A 25,998-nucleotide genomic window follows, 5' to 3' on the forward strand; every position below is an offset into this window, starting at 1 on the left:
CACCCCCAATATCCCCATCTGTCCAAGGGGAATGTATGGTACCAGGAGGGAAGCATTTGCATATTGAGCAGAAAAGATCACTGGTATTTAGCAATAAAACCCACAGGTGAACTCTGGCCATAATGAGATTTCAAGTGTAAGGTGCGGTGTTACTTTTCAGAATAAACATACTGCAGGTAACAAACACCACATATGCAAATCTCATAAGTAGCAGAAATTGGTCAACAAGAATTTTTTAGTACCTAATGAAAACATAAAATCACAGAGTGACACCATAACCCTTGGGGTTTTCTTTTAACCCCCTTGAGTCTTTAAGAGGGTTGAATAGAGTACAAGGTGATAAAGCTCAACAATATGAATACTCTCAAAATGAGACTGAGAACAGTAAGTAGAATAAGTATTGAGAATAATGATAATTTGTCATTTTCACCTTTGTTTTTGCTTGTTTTGAGTGCCTGAAATGGAACAGTTGCTATGTTACATGTTTTATATGCATTATATATTAGCTTTCAATTTATATATTGTCTTTCTCAGCTTTCAATGTACCTACTAGTTTATATACACAGGTACATATTCAAATGCAGTTATACATACACACACACACACACACACACACACATACACACACACACACATTAGCACACATGTACAGACACCCATTAGCTTTGCCTATATTATAAAAACCCAGCTGGGGAGTTGGTATGATCAGTGGCAGAAACTCGGAGCAGAGTGTTTAAGTGAGTTACCTGCAGCCTCACAGCTGGGAGATTGATGGGCCACAGTTAGATCAGCTCCGTCTGTCTCTTAAGGCCACACTGAGGTACCTCACCTGATAAGGAGTACACCCTCTGTGGATGGCAGGGATGTTTTGCTAATTGTGGAGAAACCTTTATGAATGCAACTCTGGGCTGCAGAGAAATTCCAAGTCAATATTTAAACATGTAGATATCCCCCACCCCCGATTCCTTTGAGCCTGAAATGTCATGTCTTGTGATAAAGGTTACATGGAATCAGGAAAGCACACTGGGGTGGAGGCGCTGATGTTTTTACTACTGAACATTCTGCCTGGGCTTTCTCCTCTCTGGGAAGCCATCTAGGTGGTGGCTTTCTCCCAGCTGGTGCCATCCACCTTCATCTGAGTTTAACTCCCCCCAGCACTGGAAGCCAGGGTGCTTCCCCGGCCTGCTTCCCTTCCCCAGCTGAATTCAGGGAACCTGTGGGCTGTCCTAGCTCACACACCTGTCACCAGGGAGAAGGGCAGGCCTGGGAGCTGGGGGTGATGGTTGCTTGATGAAAAGTCCCTGGAGAGATCAGTTCCCTTTTAGTGACAAAGTAACATGAGGCAAAGAGGGCTGCATGAGGTGAAAAGTAAATTCCTCCAAGCAGGTGTTTGCATCAGTCCCGGTCTGGGAGGGGCCCATGGCTCTGCGTGGCAGGCTCTCCTTCCCACCCTCGTAGCGGTGCTCTGCGGAGTTCGAGCCTTTAAAATTCAACGTTCTGCTGCTCCTTCTGACCATCTGCTCACTCAGTCTCCAGAGCTGAGGCTCGGTTCTTCCTAAACACGCTGCCTTTTCTTCTGCTGTGGACTGGCCACGCTTCCCTGCTGAGTTGACCATCTACCCTGCACCCTTCAGCCTTTCTCTTGGCTACACCTCTGGGCATCTCTTTCAAATGGTCATTTGTTTGCAAGTCCCCTCTCTTTGCTCTCTGAGGGTGCAGGGAAAGCCTGGCTCCCCAAAGTCCAGCCACGCAGCCTGACCTGGGGCCTGTGCCATTCTGGGGGAGACTTTCTCTCCTGTTGCCCTTTACCTTGCCTGGATAGAACCTGTTGTTACCAGAGGTTGATGGGAGGATAGGCAGAAGTGGGAGTGGTGGGAGGTGGAAGATGGAGCCTGAGCAGGGGTGGTAGGTGGTGGGAGGGAGGAGCAGGCTCTCGGAGCCAGGTGGCAGCTCGTGGGAGGAGGGCGGGAGGGACAGTGAGACAGTGAGATGGGGTGGCAGTTGGTGGGAGGCGGGGAAGGCAAGCGGAGGAAGTGTGAGGCAGGAGAGTTTAAAAATGTGTTTGTTTACTTTTCCACTTTGGGCCGGAGCAAAGGCAAGTGGGGGGTGCGTGCATTTCGTGTTCCCTTTGGGAGCTGGGGGGCTCCAGCTTTGGCGAAGTGGTTCTGCACTTGGGTTTGGCTAGGACTCCTGGGTGTCACCTTGGCATCCCATTGGCTTGAAAGGGGCTGGGAGCACAGCCCGCTGCTGAGTGTGTGGGGACGGCGGGGTGGGGGCCGTGATGGAGACAGAGGCAGAAGTGTGTGGAGCTTGTGGCCCTAGTGATGGTGGTGGCTGCCAGGCTCAGGCCTCTGTGTCTCAGTTGCCAGGCTGGGCTGGTGGTGCAGTGACTCATGGTGTGAACAGCTGCTTTGCCCGTGATTACTTTCTGTAAGAGGAGCGGCAAATGAGGGAGGCCAAAGTCCCTGTGATCCCATGCGAGAGGAAGACACTGGAGTAAAACACTCCATGGAGGCTTTGCCCTGAGACGTGGGCACGTGGAACCAAGTGAAGATGGTCTGTGGCTGCCCCAGAGCCAGGCTTTCCATTACCAATAACTTAGAAAGGCAAAATGAGTGAGAAAAATTATTATTGAGGAAGTCATTGGGTAGGCCCTAAAACCTGCTGTTGTGAAAAGAATGACACTCTCGTTCCATGTTTTGGGAGAAAATGGCCAGCTCTGCTCAGAACCAGGGTCCCCACCTCCTCCACCCGCCCGCTTTCCTGCTCTGCTGTGTCTGTCAGTCCCCAAGGCAATGGTATTTCCAACTGTTCCCTGGAACGCCATCACAATGGAAAAATCAGTGCATCTTTCTGAGCCTCAGTCAGATCATCAATGAAATAGAAATTCTCATGTCTGAGTTGTCGCCATAGTCAGGTGGCTGACCAGACAGAATCTCCTGGTAGCTTCCAGGCGTGGTTCAGGTTGATCATCCCAGTGTTAGGCAAGTGGAAGGTGGGAGGCTGTAGCCTGAAGACCACAGGCCTGGTGCTTGGTAAGCGAATGGCTGCTTCTGTTAGTACCTGTGCTGGCAACTCAAAACCTGCACCTGCTTCCAGTCCTGTACCTCACCTAGCTCAGCTCACCTGCAGGAGGGGCCCACGGTCCCAAGGCAAAGGAGGCTGTGGAATGCGCAAGGAGGGGAAGTGGGGAATTGTCAGAAGGCGGTCTTGGGGAGAGAGACTGCGCAGCCATAGCGATACGGGCGGGTAGATAGCAAATCCCTCCATTACTGCAGAAGAACAAATGCCTGGGTCTGCCTGGTCTTCCTCTTTCTTCCTAGTTTCATCTAGAGCATCGATTTTCAGCCTCTCACCTGGGGTTGACTTTGCCCCCAGGGAAAATTTAGCCATGTGTGAAGTCACTGTGTGGTCATACCTAGAGGGAGGGTGCCACTGGCTTCTAGTGGGCTGAGGTCAAGTTGATCACCCTACAGTTCCCATCAAGAATTACACAGCTGCCTAATCTCCATGGTGGCTGAGTTGAGAAAGCCCAGTTCATTTCTTCCCAGGGCAAGAAAGAAGGTGTGGGCATCAGAGAGGTGAGTTTCTTACCAACCAAGTCAGGGACATTCATCAGAAGGTGAGGGTCAACGTGATCTCCGAGACAGCAGAAGGGAAGGAGATGAATTTGAGAGAACAGTTCTAGCCCCATTTCCAACTGAACAAAGACCAGCAACAACTTACAGGAATGCCACGTGTGATGATTCTAAAATCTGCACACTTATTTTGCTGTTTTGCATACCCTGCATGTTTGTACCAGTTAAATGCTTTAAGCCACATGCTTGTTCTGGAGATGGCAAGGGAGGGAATTGCATTCTTATTTGGAAACGGCTGTTAAGGGGAAGGTCCTGGGCAGCGAGCACAGGAGGCAGCAAATAAAACCACAGGATCAAGGAAGTCCCACCCTGAGGGATGTGGGAGGGAGGAGAAGGGTGAGCAGGCAGGGCGGGAAGCCCCCGCTGCATGGAGACATGGCTCAGCCTTCATAGTCCCTTTCAGCCCTGTCAGCCTCAGGGAAGGTAGGGTCTTTGATTCCAACTGAACATGCCTGTAATCTCAACCAGGAAGCAATTATCCTTGAATTTAAAAGGTGTTTTCCAGTAAGGACAAACATGTGTCTCACAGTGAAAAAATACCAGCTTTTCACAGGAGCACGGAGAGAGGAGTCTACTGGCTTGCTTTTGCTTTCAATCAAAGGACGCTTTTCTGTCTAACGGTGGGACCGAAATGATACATTGTGCAGGGACTGCACTAATATGATAAAGCAGCGTAAACGAAACTTCTGCTGCGGCTCCCAGTCAGCCCCTCGCTCCCCTGGTCCTGCAGGTAACCCAGGAATGAACAACAAAAGAGAGGCTGAATCCCTCAGTTACAAGTTGAGATGACAGGAGGCAATCTGGCAAGTGTGAGCAGACAGGCGTAGTGAAGGAGTGTGATTTAGCTCCTGGAGCAATGGAAGAGCATGAGAACCCACCTCTAGGTCGGCCTTCAGGACCTGTTCCCAGAAGCACATGGCAGAAGCGCTTGGTAAGGGAATGGCTGCTTCTGTTAGTACCTGTGCCGGCAACTCAAAACCTGCACCTGCCTCCAGTCCTGTAGCTCACCTAGCTCAGCTCACCTGCAGGAGGGGTCCACGGTCCCAAGGCAAAGGAGGCTGGGGAACGCACAAGGCGGGTAAGTGAGGAATAGTCAGAAGGTGGTCTTGGGGAGAGAGATTGGGCAGCCATAGTGATACCTGCTCGCTAAGGAAGAGAAAGGCAAATGAGAGGGGAGGTTTTGGAGACAGGAAAGGCAGGAGAGAGAAGTAAGTACCATCGTGCAGGGACAGTAGAAGGCACAATGATAGACAGCTGAGGGGGACGGCTCAAGAAGGCTTCAAGAAGACCCAAACCTCCTTTATAAAGGAAACATTGCCTCTGGTAGGGACATAGCAATGTTTTCCTGGGCTGCCAGTGCAGAGCTCATTAGACAATAATCGGAACTGCATCACAGCCATGTTTGAAAGTATGTGATGGCAGGAACTGAGTTGTCAAGAGTAATGAGTTTATGTCAAGTTACTTTTGAGATGATGCTATAACTACCCGTGTAAGTGTGAGCCTGAGATAGGCTGTCTTAGTATTTAAAGGTCCTAAATTTCACTGGTAGGGAGAAAGTGTGTTTTAAAAAGCACCATCTGGTGGGCCTGGAGTAGCTTTTTCCCTGGGAGATAAAGTGTCATTCAGCACCGTAGAGGCCATATACGATGAACAGCTCTGCTCCGTGTGAGATGACACAATGTCCTCCTAGGCCCTTAGCTCCCAGCCCAGCTACAGGAGCTACAGAATCTACAGGATTCTCCCATTGTCAGGGACCCTGGGACCTCCAGATGAATGGGCTCCCATCTATAATTCTGACACCGGCTTTCCTGGGCTTTGTCTTAGTTGCTGGGATCCAGGCTTGTCTTTGCAGGGAGGTGGCTCTGGAGCCATGGGGCAGTCATCTGCTCTCTGATGGTCTACTCAGGTTTTCCCCAGGCCTACCCTGGCCTGTCTGCCCTCAGGTCCCTGCCTCACCCTTAACCTGCTCAGCTCTGTATCTGGGAGGGGGCAGTGGGTGCAGCGGTGGGGGGGCTCTGTCAGCTGATACCCAGATGGGCTTAGCCAGTTGGGGCTCCACTGCAGGTCAGTGGGAAGGGAGAACCAAGGTATTTCTCTCCTTCTTCTTGGCCTGTAGAGGAGTCTCTGGCAGTGACCATACCTCCTGCATGGCTCGAGCTTCCATCAGACAGGTAGGCTATACTTCCAATTCTGTCACCCCTTTCTGTCCCCCTGATCTAGAGGTAGTGGTGGTCCCCAGTCATTATCTCCCTGTCCCCCAGTCTGGCTTCTTGGCCTTTTTTTTTTAATTTGGAGATGGAGTTTCACTCTCGTTGCCCGGGCTGGAGTGCAATGGCGTGATCTTGGCTCACTGTAGCCTCTGCCTCCCAGATTCAATCAATTTTCCTACCTCAGCCTCCTAGGTAGCTGGGATTATAGGCATATGCCAACACTCCCAGCTTATTTTTGTATTTTTAGTGGAGACAGGGTTTCACCATGTTGGCCAGGCTGGTCTTGAACTCCTGACATCAGGTGACCCACCCGCTTCGGCCTCCCAAAGTGCTGGGATTACAGGCATCAGCCACCTCGCCTGGCTGACTTCTTGGCATTTCTGGCACGCAGTTTAGCCCCTCTGTCCTCTGGTGAGCATACATCCTCCTTCCAAGCACAGAGTGGAATTGTGTCCCCTCCACCTTGGAAGTTAGGCAAGGTTATTGACTTGCTTTGGCTAATGCAATCAGAGTGGAAGTGACGTGTGTCATGTGTCACTTCTGGATGGAATTTTAAGATGCAGTGTCAATATGCCATGCGCTCTTCCCCATCATGGCTGTGGATGTGAAAATGCAGGCGGAGATGGCGCCTCTGAGACTGTGGGGGTCCCAGGGTGACCCTAGCATGTACAGTTCATGGCTGACCAGTGTGGACAGTGGCATGAAGGAGGAATAAAGGTGTGTGTGCATGTATGTTAAGCCACAGAGATGTTTTTGTTATTGCAACATGACTTGGCCTCATGCCGCTGATATACACACACCTGCCCCATTTGAATCCTAGAGAGTAGGGGATTCTTTCCCAAAAGGCACACTGACTGTGGACCAGAAATAACTCCAAACAACTGAAGCCTGTGCCTTCCATTGTAAAACCCTAAACTCAATATATTTGCATTTGAACCAATTGTATCAGGTTGTCAAATGACTCCTTCTACCACATGCATTTCCGGGCATGGGGTCTCTCGAAAGCTTCGCCAAGGCTCTCCCCTAAGCTCAACGTCCTTTCTTGTTCTCCACCATATCCCACTGGTCACCACCTCTTTAATTCATTTCAGATCCACTCTTGTCTAGGTCCCCAGAACCTCTCAGCTCATGTGGTGTGCCAGCTCCTGGATTCTTTCGTCCAAGTGTGCCCAACCTGCAATCCACGCCACGATGCCTTAGTGGATTCCTTCTAAAATGCTGATCTTCTTTGAAACCTTAGGCACTGCCCCATTACCCATAAGAAAAACTCAAGCCACACACAGGCCCTTTTATGATCTGACCCCTACTATCTGTCCAGCCATCTGCTATCAGTGCTATGCTCTTCCCCCACCTCCATCCTCCCCCATGGCATTCTGGCACTTAAAGTCCCACTGGTTGCCTGGTGGAACACTGATCACCCTTTGGGTGACTTTTTGATGCAGCACACACACTGGGGTTTGTAAATGGAAAGCCTCGTGGCCTGCACCTGCACGCTGCAGTGACTTACAGGCTGCCTCTGCAAGAGCACGTGCCGTGTCATAGCTGTTACTCTCCTGACTCCTTTGCCCCCAAATGCAGCACCTGGTGCAGGCAGGAACCCTGTCTTTTTGTCATTCTATGCATTAACACAATGCCAGAGTTATAATAACCACCCCATAAAAAGGGAATAAGTGATTAGAAACCACTCTGCTTTAACTGAGCTAATTTAATGTGTGGTGATTGTAATTGGTTCTCTGTCTTCATTTCATCTGACACAAGAACATTTCAAATCTGTACTCAATTTGAGCTATTTCTTTAGTCCTAGGAGGAATTCCCTCTATATCAAAGCAGACAGCCAAGACCTCTGAACCCCTCACAGAGCAGATCCTTGGCTCTTTGCAGAAAAATAAAACATGGTATATTTGCCTCTTTCTGGCTGGATAAAGATTCAGCCCCGGGAGCTACTCAGAATAAAGCTGCTGCTCTGTTATTTGTTTGGAAATGATGCTGAGTACCTCTTCTCTTCTCGATGTGGATGTGTTATGGTGGTGATCTGAAGGAGGACCATGCAGGAAAGGGATGGCCGGAGTAGAATGGCTCATGAGGACAACAGCTAGGGATGCTCTGGCTGCAAAGGAAAAGCGAGGAGTGGGCATGCCCCAGAGAGGCTGGCAGAATGGACACAGAAAGCAAGAGAGAGGAAGTCAGCTCCTTCTGCCAAGATGCAGAGAGAGCCACAGGTAGCTCAGGCGGCCCCCACCTACTGATGCAGCAATGCACCACAGACATGCAATTGATGTGGAGAAGGGGACAGAAGTGTGACTCCAGCTTGCAGCAGAACCCTTGGGGCGGGAGCAGGGAGGGTTCTAGGGAAGTGATCCTGCAGCCGGGAAAAGACATCAGGGCCAAGTCCCCTGTCTGTCCAACTCTTGCAATTCCAACACCATGCCCAAGACTAGATATCTGATTACAATTCAAATTATTAATGAAACCATATGGCAAGACTCCTGTGCTGTATTTGATACATTCCCAGGACCTCTAAGGTTGGAGGGCAGTGATGTGTCAGCAGGCAACGACCATGAAGAAAATAACCTTTGGAAATTTATGTACAAACAGCCTGCAAAGTATTCCATGCAGACTGTGATTCAGTGTTCCTGGGCTAACTGCCTGCCTCTGGACCTCTCTAATTTGTCACCATCTGAGAGGCCAGGACAGGGTCTACTAAGCTGTGACACCTCTGATGATGGCATGGTTTGGGTCACTGTATGACTGTTTATAGATAACATTGGGAGCCTCCACTAGAGTCAGGCTTTCAGTTTCATTTCAGTCAGTGGGTGGAGTGGTAAAGTGCTGGTTACCAGTGGGCAAGCTGAGAGTCACCCTAACCCTAACCCTAACCCTAACCCTAACCCTAACCCTTACCCTCCAGCATCAGCTTTCTGGTTGCCCCATTTGGAACAGGGCTTCTGGTAGTCTAAATATGAAAATATTCGTTGTGAAGATGCAAACAGAGATTAACATTTCAAAAAATAGTGTTAAAAATTTGTCAGCCTTTGGAAACTTGAAAGTTCATGGGCTGTGAACTGGCACACATACTTTGCTAATTTTTAGATCCCACAGAACCTCTCTCTGTTAAAAGCTTTCCTGGCTGGGCATGGTGGCTTATGTAATCCCAGCACTTTGGGAGGCCAAGGGGGGCGGATCACGAGGTCAGGAAATTGAGACCAGCCTGGCTAACATGGTGAAACCCCGTCTCTACTAAAAATATCAAAATCAGCCAGGTGTGGTGGCGCACACCTGTATCCCAGCTACTTGGGAGGCTGAGGCAGGAGACTCACTTGAACCTGGGAGGCGGAGGTTGCAGTGAGCTGAGATTGTGCCACTGCACTCCAGCCTGGGCAACAGAACGAGATTCCATCTTAAAAAAAAAAGCTTCTCCTCCCTCCTTCTCTCCCTCTTTGACTACCTGTCTTGTTTTTGCTCATTGTAATTCTGTCTCAGTCCTCCTTAATACCCCCTTCTCTTGAGCTTTCCTCATATACCATACCTATCTTTTCTCTATATTTGTTTTGTGTTTTTGTTGTTTCTCTCTCTCTTCTTCCACATTCACTTTTCTTCCTTTCTCCATTTTTTTCTTATCCTTATCATGCCTGTCCTCATTTCAATAATGTGACCTAAAATATTTTAAAGTATTATTTTTTATTTATTAAAGTTGCTTTCATTTTGTTCACAGCGAAGTCCTCATAAAAATAAAGCTGCTTTTAATCAGACATTTAACATTTATTAATGTTAATCAAACATTTAAAATCTATCTCTTGCTTGCCCTTAAAAAACGATGGAAGTTGACTTTTTGGAGGTGGTTGATGAATGGCACGTAGCGGAAAGAAATGCACCTCCTCCCTGCTCTAGGAGAAGACATTCCTTTCCCATTATGGTATTTGCTTAGCCTTTGATGTGGCCAGACATTTGCTAGCATGTGGACACCTAGGGTGATGGGAGAAGAACCTCTATCCAGTTCTAGTTAAACATAGAGATGTTCTAGTAACCAGATGGTTTTTGCTTGGCAGTTTAACAAGCAAAGTGTTTATTGGCTCTGGAAACCCATTCGGAGCATTGTGTTTTGGGTATTCATGGTTCTGTCTGTGTTTTTTCTTTTTCCAGAGTGTGGCCGTGGTTTATGTTCCCATCAATTTTATTGTGTGGTAATTATATGTTAATTCTTTGCTCAGCCTACTGATAGAATCTCCTTACCTAATTACGTATTTCATTGTAGATTTCTATGTAAAATAAGTGTGTGGTATATTATTAGTCACGAGTTTAATTTAAATGAAATGTCTGGTATTGACCACATGATTAGCATTTTGTAGCATCTAAAGAAATTGCCCCACATCTTATATCTTTTATAATGTGCTGGATCTTTGTAAGGACCAATAAACTGGTACATTGGACATGATTCTAAGGTCTGTTCTCGACTTTTAAATTTCCTTATGCATTGAAAACATCTATGTGATCTTCTTCATAACAACAGAGCACACTGGAAGAATGGCTATTCCCTGTCATCTACCCAAGGTTTTAGAATTCAACTTTGATATAATTCTTTTAAGACAGTTGATTCCCAGACCAAAATCATTAGAAATATTGTCCAGGCAAACCTGAAACTTAAAACCAATAAATCAATTGGTAATCAGGTGAAGAGCTCTTATTTAAATGTATCTGGAACCAACATAGAAGGAAAAATTAAAATACCTTTATCAGAAATATTAATCAGTCCAGTACCCTTACAATTCGGTTAGGTCTAGATTATCAGTTTCTAAAAGAAGCCTTGAGAAAGCTGTCAGCATCATAACTCATGAGCAACAGCATCTGATTTAATCCACCCAGACACCTGAGACTCAGTTCATGAACAACAATGCTTAGGTTCTAAGCCATGATCCTCCTGTCCTTCAGAGATCCTGTGGTCATTTGTGTCAGTGAATTTGGACTTAGAGATTAGAATGAAATCTGCTCATGTGCTGTGGATTGTGAATTCGTTGATAAGGTCCACGTTCTACTCCATATTTGGACAATACAGGCTGGTCCATTTTGTGATGGCACTGGCCACACTCTTTCATTCCAGGTGTGAGAAGAGCACATCTCATCATTTTAGGATGCTTTCACTTACAGAGAACCAGCGACGTGGTCTGGCTGTGTGTCCCCATGCAAATCTCATGTTGAATCGTAATCCCCAATGTTGGAGGTGGGGCCTGGTGAGAGACGATTCGATTGTCAGGGTGGATTCCCCCTCAGTGCTGCTCTAGTGATAGCGAGTGAGTGCTTGAGAGATCTGGTTGTTTAAAAGAGGGTGTCACCTGCCCTCTCTCTTCCTTTGTTCTGGCCATGTGACACACCTGTTCCCTAGTTGCCCTCCACCATGATTATAAGTGTCCTGGGACCTCCCCAGAAGCTGATCAGATGCCAGCACCATGCTTCTTGTACAGCCTGTGGACCTGTGGAGCTAATGAAACCGCTTTTCTTTATCAATTACCCAGTCTCAGTTATTTCTTTATAGCAGTGCACCAATGGACTAATATAACCAGTTTGGGGTTTCTCAAACCAAGTTGTAAATTCTTTTAATGTTTTCAGTTTGCAAGACTACAGGTGGAAACAAAGGACAGAGCTGAGAGCAGGGCAGGAGATGATATAGAAATAAGAGCAGGGGAGGGGGTGTCAGTGCTGAGGGTTTTTAAAAATTTACTCAGTCCTTTTTGAGTTATCAAAGTGAAATTAGCATGTGTTTAAGATTTTTATAAAATGACACAGAGGTTTGGGGTCAGGAATGAAAGGAAATCAATGTAAACAACTTTTAATGCTGTATTTTCTTGGTATGGGTGAATATTTTGGAATAAAGGTTCACTTACTATGCTACAGAGGAACACCTGTATTTATAGTATCATGATTTGAGGAGGAAGGTGCATAGTTAAATGCGGGCAACATGAATAGTTAATTTTTGCAGACCAGATTTAATAAGGTGTTCATGGAGAAGTGTTGGTAAGCCTCCCTTGTAACTTTATATATGAAATCTATCACCAGGAGAAATTTCTGTTTTTCAAAGGAAAAAATATGCCTTCATGGTTTGTTTCATATTCATATAGTCTTTAATATTTAGACTTTGACATAGACAATTGCACTTCTCATTTGCAGGAAGCTTTGAATTCCACGTCCCTTTTTTTTTTGTTTGTTTGATTTTTTGAGACTGGGTCTCGATCGGTGGTCTAGGCTAGAGTGCAGTGATGTGATCTCGGCTCACTGCAACCTCTGCCTCCCGGGTTTGAGTGATTCTCCTGCCTCAGCCTCCCAAATAGCTGGGATTAAAGGTGTGAGCCACTAAGCCCAGCTAATTTTTATATTTTTAATAGAGACAGGGTTTTACCATGCTAGCCAAGCTGATCTCGAACTCCTGACCTGAAGTGATCCACCTGCTTTGGCCTCCCAAAGTTCTGGGGTTGCAGGCATAAGCCACTGTGCCTGGCCCCCTTTCCTCTTAAAAATGCTTTGCGTATCCTCTTTATTTAGTTTAAGAGCACTGTAACGCTATGATCAAAACCTAAATCATTACAAGGTACTATTTACACTGCAAGCACTCTATTTTTTAATAGTTCACTGTCTGAAACTTCTGAACTACACCGGAAAGGTTTAACAATGATTTATCATTCTTTCCTCTCTTTAGATCATCCAGCCCATGGAATAGATGCCCAGAAAAAACTTCAGCTGACTTTGACTAAACTTCCTAAAAGGTTGAAATTATTATGGGTCCCAATTCCAAATGCAGTGTTGCAAATAAATCTATTTTTATTCTCAGCTCCATATTGTGGGTAACAGCTTCAGCACAGAACTTGACCTCAAGCAAGACGAATTCCGAATAACGCATAAAGTAACATCAACACGATGCAGTATGTGTGAAACAGATCCGTAAGAGCGAAAGAGAAGGACAAATCAGCTCATCACACGGATGTCCTTTTCGTGCGATTTTGCATTTTCCCACTCGAAAACAAAAATAAATAATAAATTTGAAGCTACTCACTCATGGATTCTGTCAGCTTGGCCATTGTTGCAGTTTCTTCTTTGTGCTTTTCCTGTAGGTGAGAAGAAAAGACAATTATCTATAAAACACGTCTTAGATATGAATTGATCTAATTGTCATTTACAACTATATCACTCTTCCTTCTTTTTCCTAGGTCAGTATTTGGTTTCCAATAATCAAAAGAATAAAAAAAAACCCACATTATAGTTATATTATCAGTCAGTCACGGAAAACAGATTTTTAGGGCATTAAAAAGCTTCCCATTGCTCTTGGAAATGAGCATCTGTCACACTTATCTTGGATATATATAATTGGTGACGCACGACCAGTTTTCAAAACCTCTTTGACACTGGATTTTTGACATCCATATGCCAAATCTTTTTCCTCTGTTTTCCTCCATTGAAGCTTTCTTGGTATTTTTGGAGCTGATATTTTTGTAGTCATTTGGTTTCTTCTTTCCAAAAAACTAAATAGATTTTATACATCTTTCTTTGTCTTACTTTTTGGGTTCCTGGAGCCTTTTAAAAGTCGTAAGTTTTGATGGGTTTATAACCTTATCGATTTTGGGCTGAAAACATTTTGTTTTAACTGGGATATAGGTTATAACCCACTGAGTTTGGGAGCCAGAATAATACATACAGAAATTGAATCTGTCCTAATTAAAAAATAACTTTGGAGCTATTAAGAATACGGTCATCTCTACTGAAAAGTTCTCTTCAATTTCTTCACAGTTCTTTGGGTTTAATTTCTTTGTGTTGCTAACATATGTAGTAACTGAAACATTGCCCACCATTATTATACTTTTTTTGCAGCCTTGTTTTTCTGTTAAACTAAAATATGTTCATTATATAAAAACTGCAGAAAAATTAAAAATGATAAATCTAATGCCATCCCGAGGAAATCATGGTTACATTTTGGTGACTGCTTTCTAGGCCTATTTCTTTACCTGTGCATATTTACAGATATGGGAATAGGATCCTATTTTCATAGAGATAAGTATCTTTACTATACACCTTTTGTAGTGAAGCAACTTTTTCACTTAACATCATATCACACATTCTTCTATGTCAATAACGGTAGAATACGTCATCTTTTTTAAATGACTGCATGGTATTCATCATGGGTTATATCATCATTTCCTTTACCACATCCCATTTAATTTACTTAGAATTTTTCACTACTTCATAAAACACTGGGATGAGCATCTTGGAACTTATATAGTTGTGTGCTTGGCCTGTGCAAGTTATTTTATGAGGATAAATTCTGAGGTGAGATATGGCTTGGTCAAAAAGTCTAAACATTAAAAATTCTGACATAGAGTGCTCAGCTGTCCCCCACAGAGGTTGTACTTGACAGTATATAAAGGTGTTCAGTTCCTTACATTCTTGCCAACTCGCCAGTGGCACTAGCATTTTTGCTCCCTAATCTTTGTGAAATCAACAGGCCGAACACATTATCTTGTTATTTTACACTGTTGTCTTTCTTCTTCTGACCTTTCGTGTATGGATGACTGTAGTGTTCTTTCCCATGTCATCGTTATGAGGTTTGCTCACGGTTTCACGTTGCTGTTTCAGCCCCTCTGCCATGAACATTTTAGTGCTTAGAAGGCCAGGGTGGTATTTACTTCTCCCCCTGTCCCTGGGACAATGCTGAGCGCAGTCTAACGGTTTGGCTAACACTTGAATTGATGTGTCACGGCTTGGGTGTTGTAGTATGGTTAGCAAGATCATTATTCGTCCTCCTGGTGACACTATTCTCATACTGGAAGGGTATACTTTGATTGAATGGCAACAAACACCTTCGCACCTGGCAAGTGTTCTTGATTTCCACGGCCCTGTATTCATGACAACGAAATCAGGACACCATCTCTTACTTAAACTAATAATTGCCCTTGAGAACAGAAGGAGCTAAAGAGCTGTAATCTACCAACCTCCTTGCTGTGGCATTTGGCCTGTGATATTTAGTCTATCACTTGGGTTATGTCAACATGCAGAGAAACAGCATGGCACGGGCCAGTAGAGAGGCTAAGTGTCACGTCACAGAGCTGAATAAGACAGGCAGAGAGGAGCCTCTCACACAATGCTGGCTCATGCGAGTGTGCACGGCGGCTGCTCACCAGTTGACCCCAGTGGGTTGTGACAATTCAGGCATAAAAGCTGTTCCGTGTCAGAGACTCAGTGAAGCTGGTCCCAGAGCTTGTTCTGTCTCTGTGTGTCCCGTCACTGACTCTCAGCTTCCCCTCGTAGCCCACATCTGCTGTGTCGATCCCTCCAGCTGTACTGGCTCTCCTTGTGTCCCGGCTCTCCTTGTGTCCTGGTCTGTGACTTGACTTCCCCATTTTCTGGCTCCATGCTCCATCAGTCCTCACTCTAGATCACAGACCTCTTCAGCTTGACCCTCCTCTGATGGCACCAGCAGTGAGACCCCCCCACCATTTTCCCAACACCAAACCACAGGTGTCCAGATTCCAGGCATTATATTCTTAACAAGCCCTGTTTAGTGTGTCTGTTTTCTTGTGTGTGTGTGTGTGTGTGTGTGTGTGTGTGTGACCACTTTATCTCTTGTGACCTAAGGACCCTGCTATATTCTGGGTCCCAGTCCTGCCGGTAGGTGGTCCTTGCAGCTATTTTTGTTCAAATGTGCTGGATATCTTAGTCCTGGAGATGTCAAATTTCCTTTTCCCTGTAGTTAAATGGAATCCTCTGACATTAAGCGGGGAGAGGCTCCTAAAATCCCAAATACGGCTCTCCCAGACTGACTCATCTATATCATAACTTATGGTGGAAATCATGGCATATGTTTTGGTGTTAGTAGTTTAGTTATTCTATTGGATGTCTCTAAACTCCTTCTGTCCTTCTTCGTTATCAGAAAGTCGATGTTTGCAGTTACACAACATGTATATCCAATAAAGCATTTACATTTCATTCTTGGTCCCAAGCAAATTTTCCTTATTCTAAAGCCAAGAGTTTCCTTCACAGCAAATTTCCTGGTTGTTGGATTTACATTACTGGGAAGAAATGTAGAATTATAGCATATTAAAATTGGAAGTGATTCTTTTAGAGATAGTCGAGTCCAATGCCATAGTGATGCAGTTGATGAAACGGAAGCCCAGGGAAGGGTGTGACATGCCAGGAAAGGATTTAGATGGAGCCAATCTCTTCCCCTTATCCACAACCTCTGCTCTCCCAGAAATCTCAAGGCCCATCAAACATAAGCCCATTTAGCCAAGATCCCTTACACAACAGTCCCTGTGCTGCGTTGAAGTTTCCTAGATCTGCCATTTCTATGTTCCTTGAGTATTCTCATCCACAACAATGTCCCTAATTTCCATGAATGGCTGGCAGTGCCCAGATTGGCACATTTCGCCCTGACCTCTCCACGGAACCCCTGCTCGCCACCTCTTCTTTCTTCCTCCGCCCCTGATACTTTGCATATTTTAAAGTTGGTCTTCCCTCCCTGCACTCTACTTAGGAGACTATTAACATTGCCTCCACCTGCTTCGAGCCTCACCTGCAACCCTGAAGGTTTATCATGAAATAGCCCAGATCTAAAACACAAACCTGACGTGGCTGCTCCCTGCCTGAAATGCACCAGTGCTCCTCTAGCAAGTAAACATGCAGTCCTTGCCTTCAGCCGGGGCCCCTGGACCGATGGTTCTTCTCCACTCATACCTCAGGTCCAGCTCCCTGCAATCCACAACCATTTTCTAGCTCCCGGCCTTGGCAAGCACTATTCCCTTTGCCTAGACACTCCAAATTCCACTTCATTCGTGTCCTCTCCAAATTCATCCCTAAAAACTCCACTGGGTACCACCCAGTCTCTGCTGGTTGCCCTGCTCTTTCTGACCATTTTCCTGAGTTTTATCTTTAGGTTTGTTTATGCACAAATGCATCCATGTGTCACACTGCATAATTTGTTATGGCAGCAAGGGACTCTGGACGCTTTGGAAAATTCCAAAGCCCCATCTCAGCAGCCTCATCTGGTGGTTTCTGCCAGCCCAAGGTCATGGCTGGGAGGCCGTGTGTGGTAGACCAGAAGCCCGGACTACTAACCCTCCCTAGGAACCTGGACGAGTCGTTTTACTTTTTGGGCTACTGTTTCCTGGTCTGCTCATTTCAGAAGTGACCCGCTGCTTGCTGTTTTCTGCCCCGTCTCCCATCCCTTATGCCCGTGGAAGTCAGCCACATGAAGAGGATGCCTGAACATGCTTTGATAGACTATGACTTTGGTGGTATTTTAAGGTGAAAAAGATATGTTTGCTTCAAGAAGTTGTGTTAAAAATCTTTCCCTGGGGGAATCAAGGGTTTTATATCAGAGGTAATCATCTCATGTTCTTTTAAAATAAAAAGAAAATCAGAAATGCAGGAATCATACTTGTCGGGAGAGAAGAACGTACTTTGGCCTGAAAAATGTTTTGTTCTTGCTTACTGTGTCTATCCCACGTGGATGTTCTTAGAGGGAGTGGGGAGGAGAGAAAGAGAGCACCTGGGAGGGGGCAGGGGCGGGGGAGAGAGAAAGAGCATGTGTATAAGAATTTGGAAGCCTGGGTCTAGGAAGGTGTTTGTTCTGGCTTTAACACTTCTTTTTTTTTTTAATTGCATTTTAGGTTTTGGGGTACATGTGAAGAACATGCAAGATTGTTGCATAGGTACACACATGGCAATGTGATTTGCTGCCTTCCTCTCCATCACCTATCTGGCATTTCTCCCCATGCTATCTCATCAGACCCCAGTGTGTGATGCTCCCCTCCCTGTGTCCATGTGTTATTGTTCAACACCCGCCTATGAGTGAAAACATGCGGTGTTTGATTTTCTGTTCTTGTGTCAGTTTGCTGAGAATGATGGTTTCCAGGTTCATCCATGTCCCTACAAAGGACACGACCTCATCATTTTTTATGGCTGCATAGTATTCCATGGTGTATATGTACCACATTTTCCCTGTCCAGTCTATCATCGATGGGCATTTGGGTTGGTTCCAGGTCTTTGCTATTGTAAACGGTGCTGCAATGAACATTCATGTCCATGTGCCCTTATAGTAGAACGATTTATAATCCTTTGGATATATACCCAGTAATGGGATTGCTGGGTCAAATGGTATTTCTATTTCTAGGTCCTTGAGGAATCGCCACACTGTCTTCCACAATGGTTGAACTAATTTACACTCCCACCAACAGTGTAAAAGTGTTCCTATTTCTCCACATCCTTTCCAGCATCTGTTGTCTCCAGATTTTTTAATGATTGCCATTCTAACTGGCGTGAGATGGTATCTCAATGTAGTTTTGATTTGCATTTCTCTAATGACCAGACCTCTTATCTACTTAGTACTAATCTTGCAAGCTCTAATTTTCCCGTCTGTAAAGTGGGGATAGGTGGAATTTGCACTGCCTGATTCGCAGGACTGTTAGAGGAACAAATGAGACAATGTATATAAATACACTCAAGTGTAATATCCATTCCTGGGTCTGTAATCATTATTCCCTTTGGCTTCTGTGTGGGGGCCCAGAGTTAGAACCTGTTCTTGCTATTTGAGGACAAATATTGACCTCTAGCATTTGTGCCAAAAATAACAGAGTAATTTTCCCTGAAGTTAGCAAGACCCACGGCTGCCAGCCTCTCAGGGGACTACTCATCAAGAGTGTCAACAGCTGGTCACTACGCAAACCACACCTGCATTTCCACACCCCTGCTCCAGATACAAGGGCTCCAGAACTTAGGCGCACTGCTGGGAAGAGCTATGCTGTTTTGCTCTAGGAGGTACTCCACCTGAAGTTGTATTCTTGTACATTTAGTGGAAGGCTTTCACAGACACGTCAAATGTTTGGGGGAATCATAATGATATGTTTGTGCAAAACATGTCCACAGATGCTGAAAAAAATGTTAAGTGTCTTGTTTAAATTGTATCAAACTCCTCGGGTGGAGCACTGACTTTCAGGGGCAATGGGTATTTAATTTTCTGTCTGAACTTTATTCCCTCTGTCACACCTGGGGAAGTAAATAAAGACTCAGCAATTTGCTTGGGGTGTGTGTGTGTGTGTGTGTGTGTAATTTATACTCACACATCTGTTTCAGCTAAAGAGAGTATGACTTTCTACTGAAACCATGCCAGCTATAGACTTCTCTCTGATGGTCTAAAATGAGAGGTGCTTTTAATGAGGGCAATTATAACAGTCTGACTGTAGCTCAGAGCTAAGGCTGAGACACTGTGTGTGTGTATGTGTATGTTGTGTGTGAGGGAGAGAGGAGGATGGGGAAGAGGAGACTGATTCATGAATGCAGAGCTTCTAGAGAGGGTAGAAAGGGTTTTTTTCTGCTGCATGGGCTCCCTCAGGCAGAGGACAGGAGCTGGCAGAGCCCAGCAAGGTCTGCAGTCTCGGCGGTGCTGCCTTGCTTTCTGATACCCAGAAGCAGGCTTTAAAGGATGAGAGGGAAACTCATCATGGTTGATATATTTCAAACTGGTTATATTTGCATCTCAGATATTTTTATCTCTCTAAAATGTGTGCTTGTATTCATCAGAAAACTGTGATCTTTTTTTTCCAAAATACAACCATTTAAAGAAACATTTATGCAAAGTAGGAAACGATAAAGCCATTTTATGAACTTAGTATCCTCCACAGGGGCCTCGCCTCTGGTTAAACCAGGAGCGCTCAAATCCCCACCCTGTTTTTCATGTTTTCCACAAATGCACCAGCCGTGGCCCCTCCTCACCTTCCCCCCTCCTCTTCCCTGACATGGGGTGATGGCAGGTCACCTGAGGACTGATTTAAATGGAAAATGCCACATCCTCAGATAGCCAAGCAAGTGAGTGTTCTCTTAGTACAGCATCATTTCTATTGCCTTGAGTGGCTGCTGAAAAATATAGGCCACAGCATTTAAGAATCACTAATTAGCTTTTTGCCCAGTGAAAACCAAATGGAAATGAGTAGCCAGTATGCAAGTATGGTTTGGGGCAATATAAATATAAAATACATAAAAATGTAACAATATGAAGATATGTAAAAATAGTAACCCCTAATGTTTACTTCCCATTTATGATAGCCTGTCCCTGCATTACTACATTAGAAGCCTGTGAAATAAGTACTGTCATCTCTACTTTGGGAAGATGGAGAAATTGAGGCACAGAGAGGTTCAGCAGATCGCTCCAGATCACACGGCTGGTAAAGAGTAGAGCTGAGCATCAAGCCCAAGAAGTCTTCCTTTAGCACCTGCATCCTGCACCACGGTGCCACCTGCATCCCTAAGAACTGGTGAGAAGTCCTAGAAATGAAGGCCATTAGCACTGAAGGCAGCAGTGAGAATCCAGGTCTAAGATCCTTCTTCAATCATCCGATGCCGAAAAATGTATTACTGATGTGCACAAGATGAGCACTAGATAAAACGGCATATCCAGGTAAAGCCGGCTTGACACCTGCCTTCAGAGAGCTTCCAGTTTGGTCAAGAAGGCAAGAGGTATAGAGAAATAGCTGCAATACATGGTATGAAGGGGAAAACACCAGAAAAGTTCTACAGGACATTGATGGAAAGAGGAATAGAGGGAGCAAAGAGAAGGGGGTGGGGGGAGGGAGGGAGAGAGAGATAGAAAGAGAGAGAGGGAGAGAGAGAGAGGAGAGAAGTGAGGGGGAGAAAGAGAGGGAGAAACAGAACAGAGACAGAGAATGAGACTGGAGAGAATGTAGTTCTAACTCACAGAACCAGGGCGTGCTTCATGGAGGAAGTAACTTGTGAAGGAGGGGATGAAGAGTGATGGGAGAGGGGAGGGCAAGGAAGAATATTCCAGGTGGAGAAATGGCATGAGGAAAGGTGGGGAAGCTTGGTGCGTGAGGAGCAGCACGTTGCAGGGGGACTGAGGCTTGGTGTGAGAAGAGCAGGAGGCTGGCACAAAAAAATGAGAATGTAAGCCCTGGAGGGGCATGGAGGCCAGGCTGAGCTGCTGGCTGGGGCTGGAGTTGCTGTGAACCAGCAGGAGGAGGAAGGTGCCTGTGTGAGCACTGTGGCAACCCACCCTGATGAGTCAAGGAAGGTGGTGGGAGATGTGGAGGCAAAGCCCAATGAGTGTGCTCTCCTGCAAGACCAGGGACTAGGGGGGGTTGAACAGTTAAGAACTTGCCTATCAGAATGGGGTACAATTTTTTTAGAGTAAAGTTAATTTTCACCATTGATATACTCAGTTAAAGCATCTAAAATATTCTGAAATTGTCATGATTTAATTTGGGATAAAAACATCTGTGGGGTGTGCTTGAAGGAGGAGGTAACATTCTCCCTGGGCAGGCCGTGCAGGCTGCTTTTGGTGAGAAGGCCCTCTATGCAATAAGGCTCAGAGCCTTAGCCTCACCAGACATCCTTTCTAAGCTCCTTATGTACAAGTCACCCTGCCTGGTTTCTTATGCTTCTATCATTGTGGCCTTGTTGACCAGACCAGGGAGGGTCCTAATATACTGAGGTATGAGGATATCTCACAAAGATAAATCAGATTCAAAGTTAAGCTTGTACTAACAGTGCCTCAATTCCTTTGGGATTCAGGGTGAATTTGTAGGTGGCAGGAGAGGGTTTGCAGCATTGCCCTGGGTGCTTTCTTGAAAGCATGCTGAGCACATGAACTTCTAAGAGTGATGGGTAGCAGAGATATGAGTTAGAAAACTGCTGGACCCCATGGCTGCCAGTTTCTCGAAACCCAACTCTGTGTGCATCCTCCCTGGCTTGAAATCCTGTGGCACAAGCTCTCGACTTTCAGCATCAATATCCAGACAATGTTTCACGAATTTCCCCAGGGTAGTTGGTTTCTTGGAATATTGGTGCGTGACTCATTTCTCCTTTCCTAGAGCTCCCGGAAATATTGTAAAATATAGGACAAGCATTATCACCAAAGACCTATCAGGAAATTTTCTTTAAAGAAAATATTAAGTGAGACTGCAGGGAGACACTGAGGATGTCCAGGTAACTGGAACACACAGAGCCCATGCCCACAGTAGACAAGCATCTGCAGTCTTTTCCCAGGCAGGCACCTCTGCTTCCAGGATGCACCTACTCTAGGTTTGGTCCCTGGCTTCCCAGGACTCAACCACAGTGCTGAATCTTGGAAACAGGCAGGAATTTCCTATTGGTCTCATGATGCTCCATCTATGGTCTCTTTTCTGGTTCAGGATCCCTCTGAGGCTCTTGTCTTGCCTCCAGGGTGATCTTCCAGACATCCTAAGCCTTGCAGTGGCCAATGCCTCTCCCATCTGCCTTTATCCAAGCCACAAGCATTGCCAAACCATCTCTATTTCTAAAAGGAAAAGGAACAGATGCCATATTTGTTCCTTTCTTTCCTCTTTACTTTTCCAGGTTGCCCACACTCCAAGTTCTAGGCAAACTGAGTCTTCCAACGTCCACTCTGAACTCCCAGCTCCCTGCATTCCAGGGTTTGTGTAGACCCTTCCCTTCCAGCCATGGCCTTCACCTACTTCTTCAAGCTCATTGCTTATCACTTCTACACTATGCTCCTGCCTGACGAGCTTCTTCGGTCCCCGAACACATGGCATTGCTTCATCTCTCGGTTCAGGTCTCACTTCCTGTTTGACGTTCTCCCTGGCTACCCCGTTCTGAGTGCCCAACCCCTCTGCATCTTAGTAACTGTGTGTACTATGGATGTAGGACTTGTCATTCTTGGAGCCATGACTTACAAAGGAACAGAGCAAGCCAGAGGAAATAGTCTTGACAACTTCAGGAGCAACTAAAACACTATAATGGATGAATTCCTGTGTTTCCAAAGAGGATAAAACAAAATACCAGATCACAACCAAAGGATGCACAGAATGAATGGAATTTCCCTGAACAGCTGTGAGTTTTCTGACATGAGATGCTGACCAGTCATTTGTTCAGAATTTTCCAGAAGAATTTCTGCCTCAGAAAGTAGTGCAATAAAATGATCTGTAAGAGCTCTTCTAAAATGGTTTCAGGGATGCAGTGACAGTTCAAGGGAAATAAATCCCTGATTCTTTTTACTTTTCTTCATATGACATTCTTTCTTTTATTGGATCAGAGGTGGGTGGTAGGGTGCCAGGGGTCAGGTGGGAGTGATGATAGGGGCAGGATAGCAGGCCCAAAGATGAGACTGGTTAGATACTTTGACATATAAGGGATACTTAGAGCAGGGGTCCCAACCCCCAGGCCATGGACCAGTACTGGTCCGTGGCCTGTTAGGAACTGAGCTGCACAGCAGAAGGTGAGCAGTAGGTGAGTATTTCCACCTGAGCTCCACCTCCTGTTAGATCAGTGGGGACATTAGATTCTCATAGGAGTGCGAATCCTATGTGAATTATGCATGTGAGGGATCTAGGTGGTGCACTCCTCATGAGAATCTAACGCTGATGATATGAGGTGAAATAGTTTCACTCTGAAACCATCCCCAGCCCCTCTTCCCGCCCCTGGTCCCTGGAAAAATTGTCTTCCATGAAACTGGTCCCTGGTGCCAAAAAGGTTGGAGATGGCTGATTTAGAAAATAATCACCTGGCCTAGCAGCTTGACCCTGTTTTAAGGAGTCATTCAAGCCCAGTGGTGAGCTTGGTATGGTCACTGGAATGCCTTACGCTTGTCTAATGATGCAATGTTGTATTAGGGAGCCCCATGGAAAGGTGCCGTGGTGGACTCTGGTTACCATGGTGCTCAATTATCTCCTACCTTTTAACTTCTGCCTATAACTCCCATTGACAGGAATGAACCCTAGGGAAGCCTAGGGTTATGCATGCTGCTGTGGGACTATTTGCCACAGTTCAAGTTTCACCTTGAGAACTGGCTGGGTTGCAGTGAAGAGTAAGGAATTGATCAATCGATTGATTGATTCATTCACTGAATCACGGCTCAGCCTGTGTGACTCTATGAAATTGCACAGCCTTTGGGAGGGCCATGACCAAGTTTTGTGACAGGAGATTTAAGCCTAAACTGCCCAATACTGGATAACTCATGTTATCCAGTATAAGCCCCCTAATTAGACAGGGAGCCCAGTGGGGCATTATAATGGCTCCTTCTCAAGCCAGGCCACTCTGGGCACTGTCAGTACCCAGGGAAGTGGTGTGGATTCCTGTTCTCAGAGCAGGAGACTCTCCGTGCTGAACTCTGACACAGCATCGTCAATAGAACAGCAGAGAGCTCCAGTTACTGGAATAACCCCAGGAAGCGAGCCTGTTTCATAAGCATGCAAAAAAGTGTAGGGTGCAGAAAGATGTGCTCTTCAACCTCTCATCTGTATCAATAGTTATGAAAGAAACTAAGTCAGAGGAATATTTTTTAAAATGTTCCTTTGAAAAATTCAATTTTATAACCAAATGTGACATTTACTGGAGTTGGAGGCTGAGGAAAATTTACAGATAGAAACTAAATTATTTTCTTGTGCTTCTTGTCACATGTTTTCAGATTAAACTTCAGTTTGGATAGAGGAGGGAAAGGAGAGAAACTGACCCTTTGTTAGGTATCTAGTAACTGATTCTCAGCAACAGAGATCTCTGAGAAGCAAAATGAGGAACACCACTCTAATCTCTGTTGTCTTTTGTCTCTTCTTTCTTTTTCTCTATTTACATTTAATTTCTTCACTTCAGCTCTGGGAAAGATGATGTAGATGGATTTTTTTTTTTTTCCTATTTCTCTCACTAAGTACAACTAAAAAATCCTGGGCAATATATATAAGACAAACTTGAGTTGACTCTGAAAGGTGAATAGAAGAAGGCATACCAGCTAGGGATCTTGGGATCTGAGGAATAACACAGGAGTGAGTTCTCTGAGTTTTTTTTTTTTTTTCTGCATTGTTTATAGCTGATTGGATACTGGAGATGTCAGCAACTTGGAAATGTCAACAGATGCAGACAAAAATGCCCCAAGCCTGAATTCTTTAGCTAAAGACCTAGGAGAGAGGTAGTCTAAGAAGACAGAAAACTTTTGGACAATAACCACTATAGCCAAACACTAAAGAAAAATCAGCAATCCCACTTGGAAAGCAAAGGCTGGGTGGGAAGCTCAGGCTTCCACTCTTATCAGGCCATAATGCTGCATCCAAATCTGTTGCCAGGATGATGTCAGTGAAGACAGAGTGGAGATTCTGAATTTTCCTTCTTGCTGAAAGATAATGAGACTCCCTAGAGACCACATGGGGATCCTGGCCCTTTATGCAGTTCTGGTAATACCCACAGGGGAGGTATTAGAAGAGGGCTAGTGTAGAGTCAGGATATGCACCACCACCCAGCTGTAACAAGGTCACTCTTGCAAAGTGTTGGTGGAGACCACCATGTGGGAAGTAGTAAAGAGGTGCCCCCTCCTATCCCAGCCATGATGGTGTTGCTGGAGGCCCAGTGGGGATCCTGAACCTTCAGTGTCATCCAGCAGTAACAAGGATGACACCCTACTAGTGGGCAATGAGGTGGTTCCCCCTTAACGCACCAGAGTGATGTCAGAGGACGCCTACTATAAGATTTAAATAAGACCCAGAATCTTGTAACACCAAAAATGTCCATGTTTCAGTAAAAAATTACCTGTCCAACCAACAGAAAGAACTAAAACTGAAGATAAAAGATGAGTATCAACACTGATATGACCCAGATTTTAGAGTTATATGAGGAGTTTAATGCAGCCATCATAAAATTGCTTTAACAAGCAATTACACAAATAAAAAAAAAAAGTCCTAACAAAGAAATAGTAAGCTTCTGGAAAAAACCAGCAATTATGGAGAAGAAATAGAAAAAAATTCAGAACTGAAAATTATAATAACTGAAATAAAAAACTCAGTTCATGGACTGAACAGCAGGGTAGAGAAGACAGAGGAAAGAAACAGTGAAGTTGTTGACAGAACAATAGAAATTGTATAATCTGGATACTAGAGGGAAAGTAGACTTAGAAAGCTTAACAGAGCCTTGGGAACAGGTGGGGCTGTAACAAAAGATCCAACATTTATGACATAGAGTATCAGGAGGGGAAGAAAGAGAAGATGAGATGGAAGAAAGTATTCAAGGGAATAATGGCTGCAATTCTTTTTCAAATTTAAAAAAAAAAAAAAAACCCTATGGATCAAAGAAGCCAAATGAAACCCATGCAAGAAAAATCCAAGGTAATTCACTGAGAGACACATAATAAACTTCTGAAAACT

At 45.1% G+C, this 25,998-nt stretch overlaps 1 protein-coding gene across 1 annotated transcript in view; it reads right to left on the reverse strand.

The window, feature by feature from the left end:
• Positions 1 to 25,998, reverse strand: part of KCNJ6 (potassium inwardly rectifying channel subfamily J member 6) — a 297,639-nt gene that overhangs the window by 207,731 nt on the left and 63,910 nt on the right. The window contains exon 2 of the mRNA XM_012445505.2: positions 12,888 to 12,939. Coding sequence (XP_012300928.1) covers positions 12,888 to 12,912 — 25 coding nt within the window. The 5' untranslated portion in view covers positions 12,913 to 12,939. The remainder of the gene's footprint in view (positions 1 to 12,887; positions 12,940 to 25,998) is intronic.

The sequence above is a fragment of the Aotus nancymaae genome, unplaced genomic scaffold, assembly GCF_030222135.1.
Source record: "Aotus nancymaae isolate 86718 unplaced genomic scaffold, 86718_ANA_hifiasm-v0.15.2.pri h1tg000022l_1, whole genome shotgun sequence".
Lineage (NCBI taxonomy): Eukaryota > Metazoa > Chordata > Mammalia > Primates > Aotidae > Aotus > Aotus nancymaae.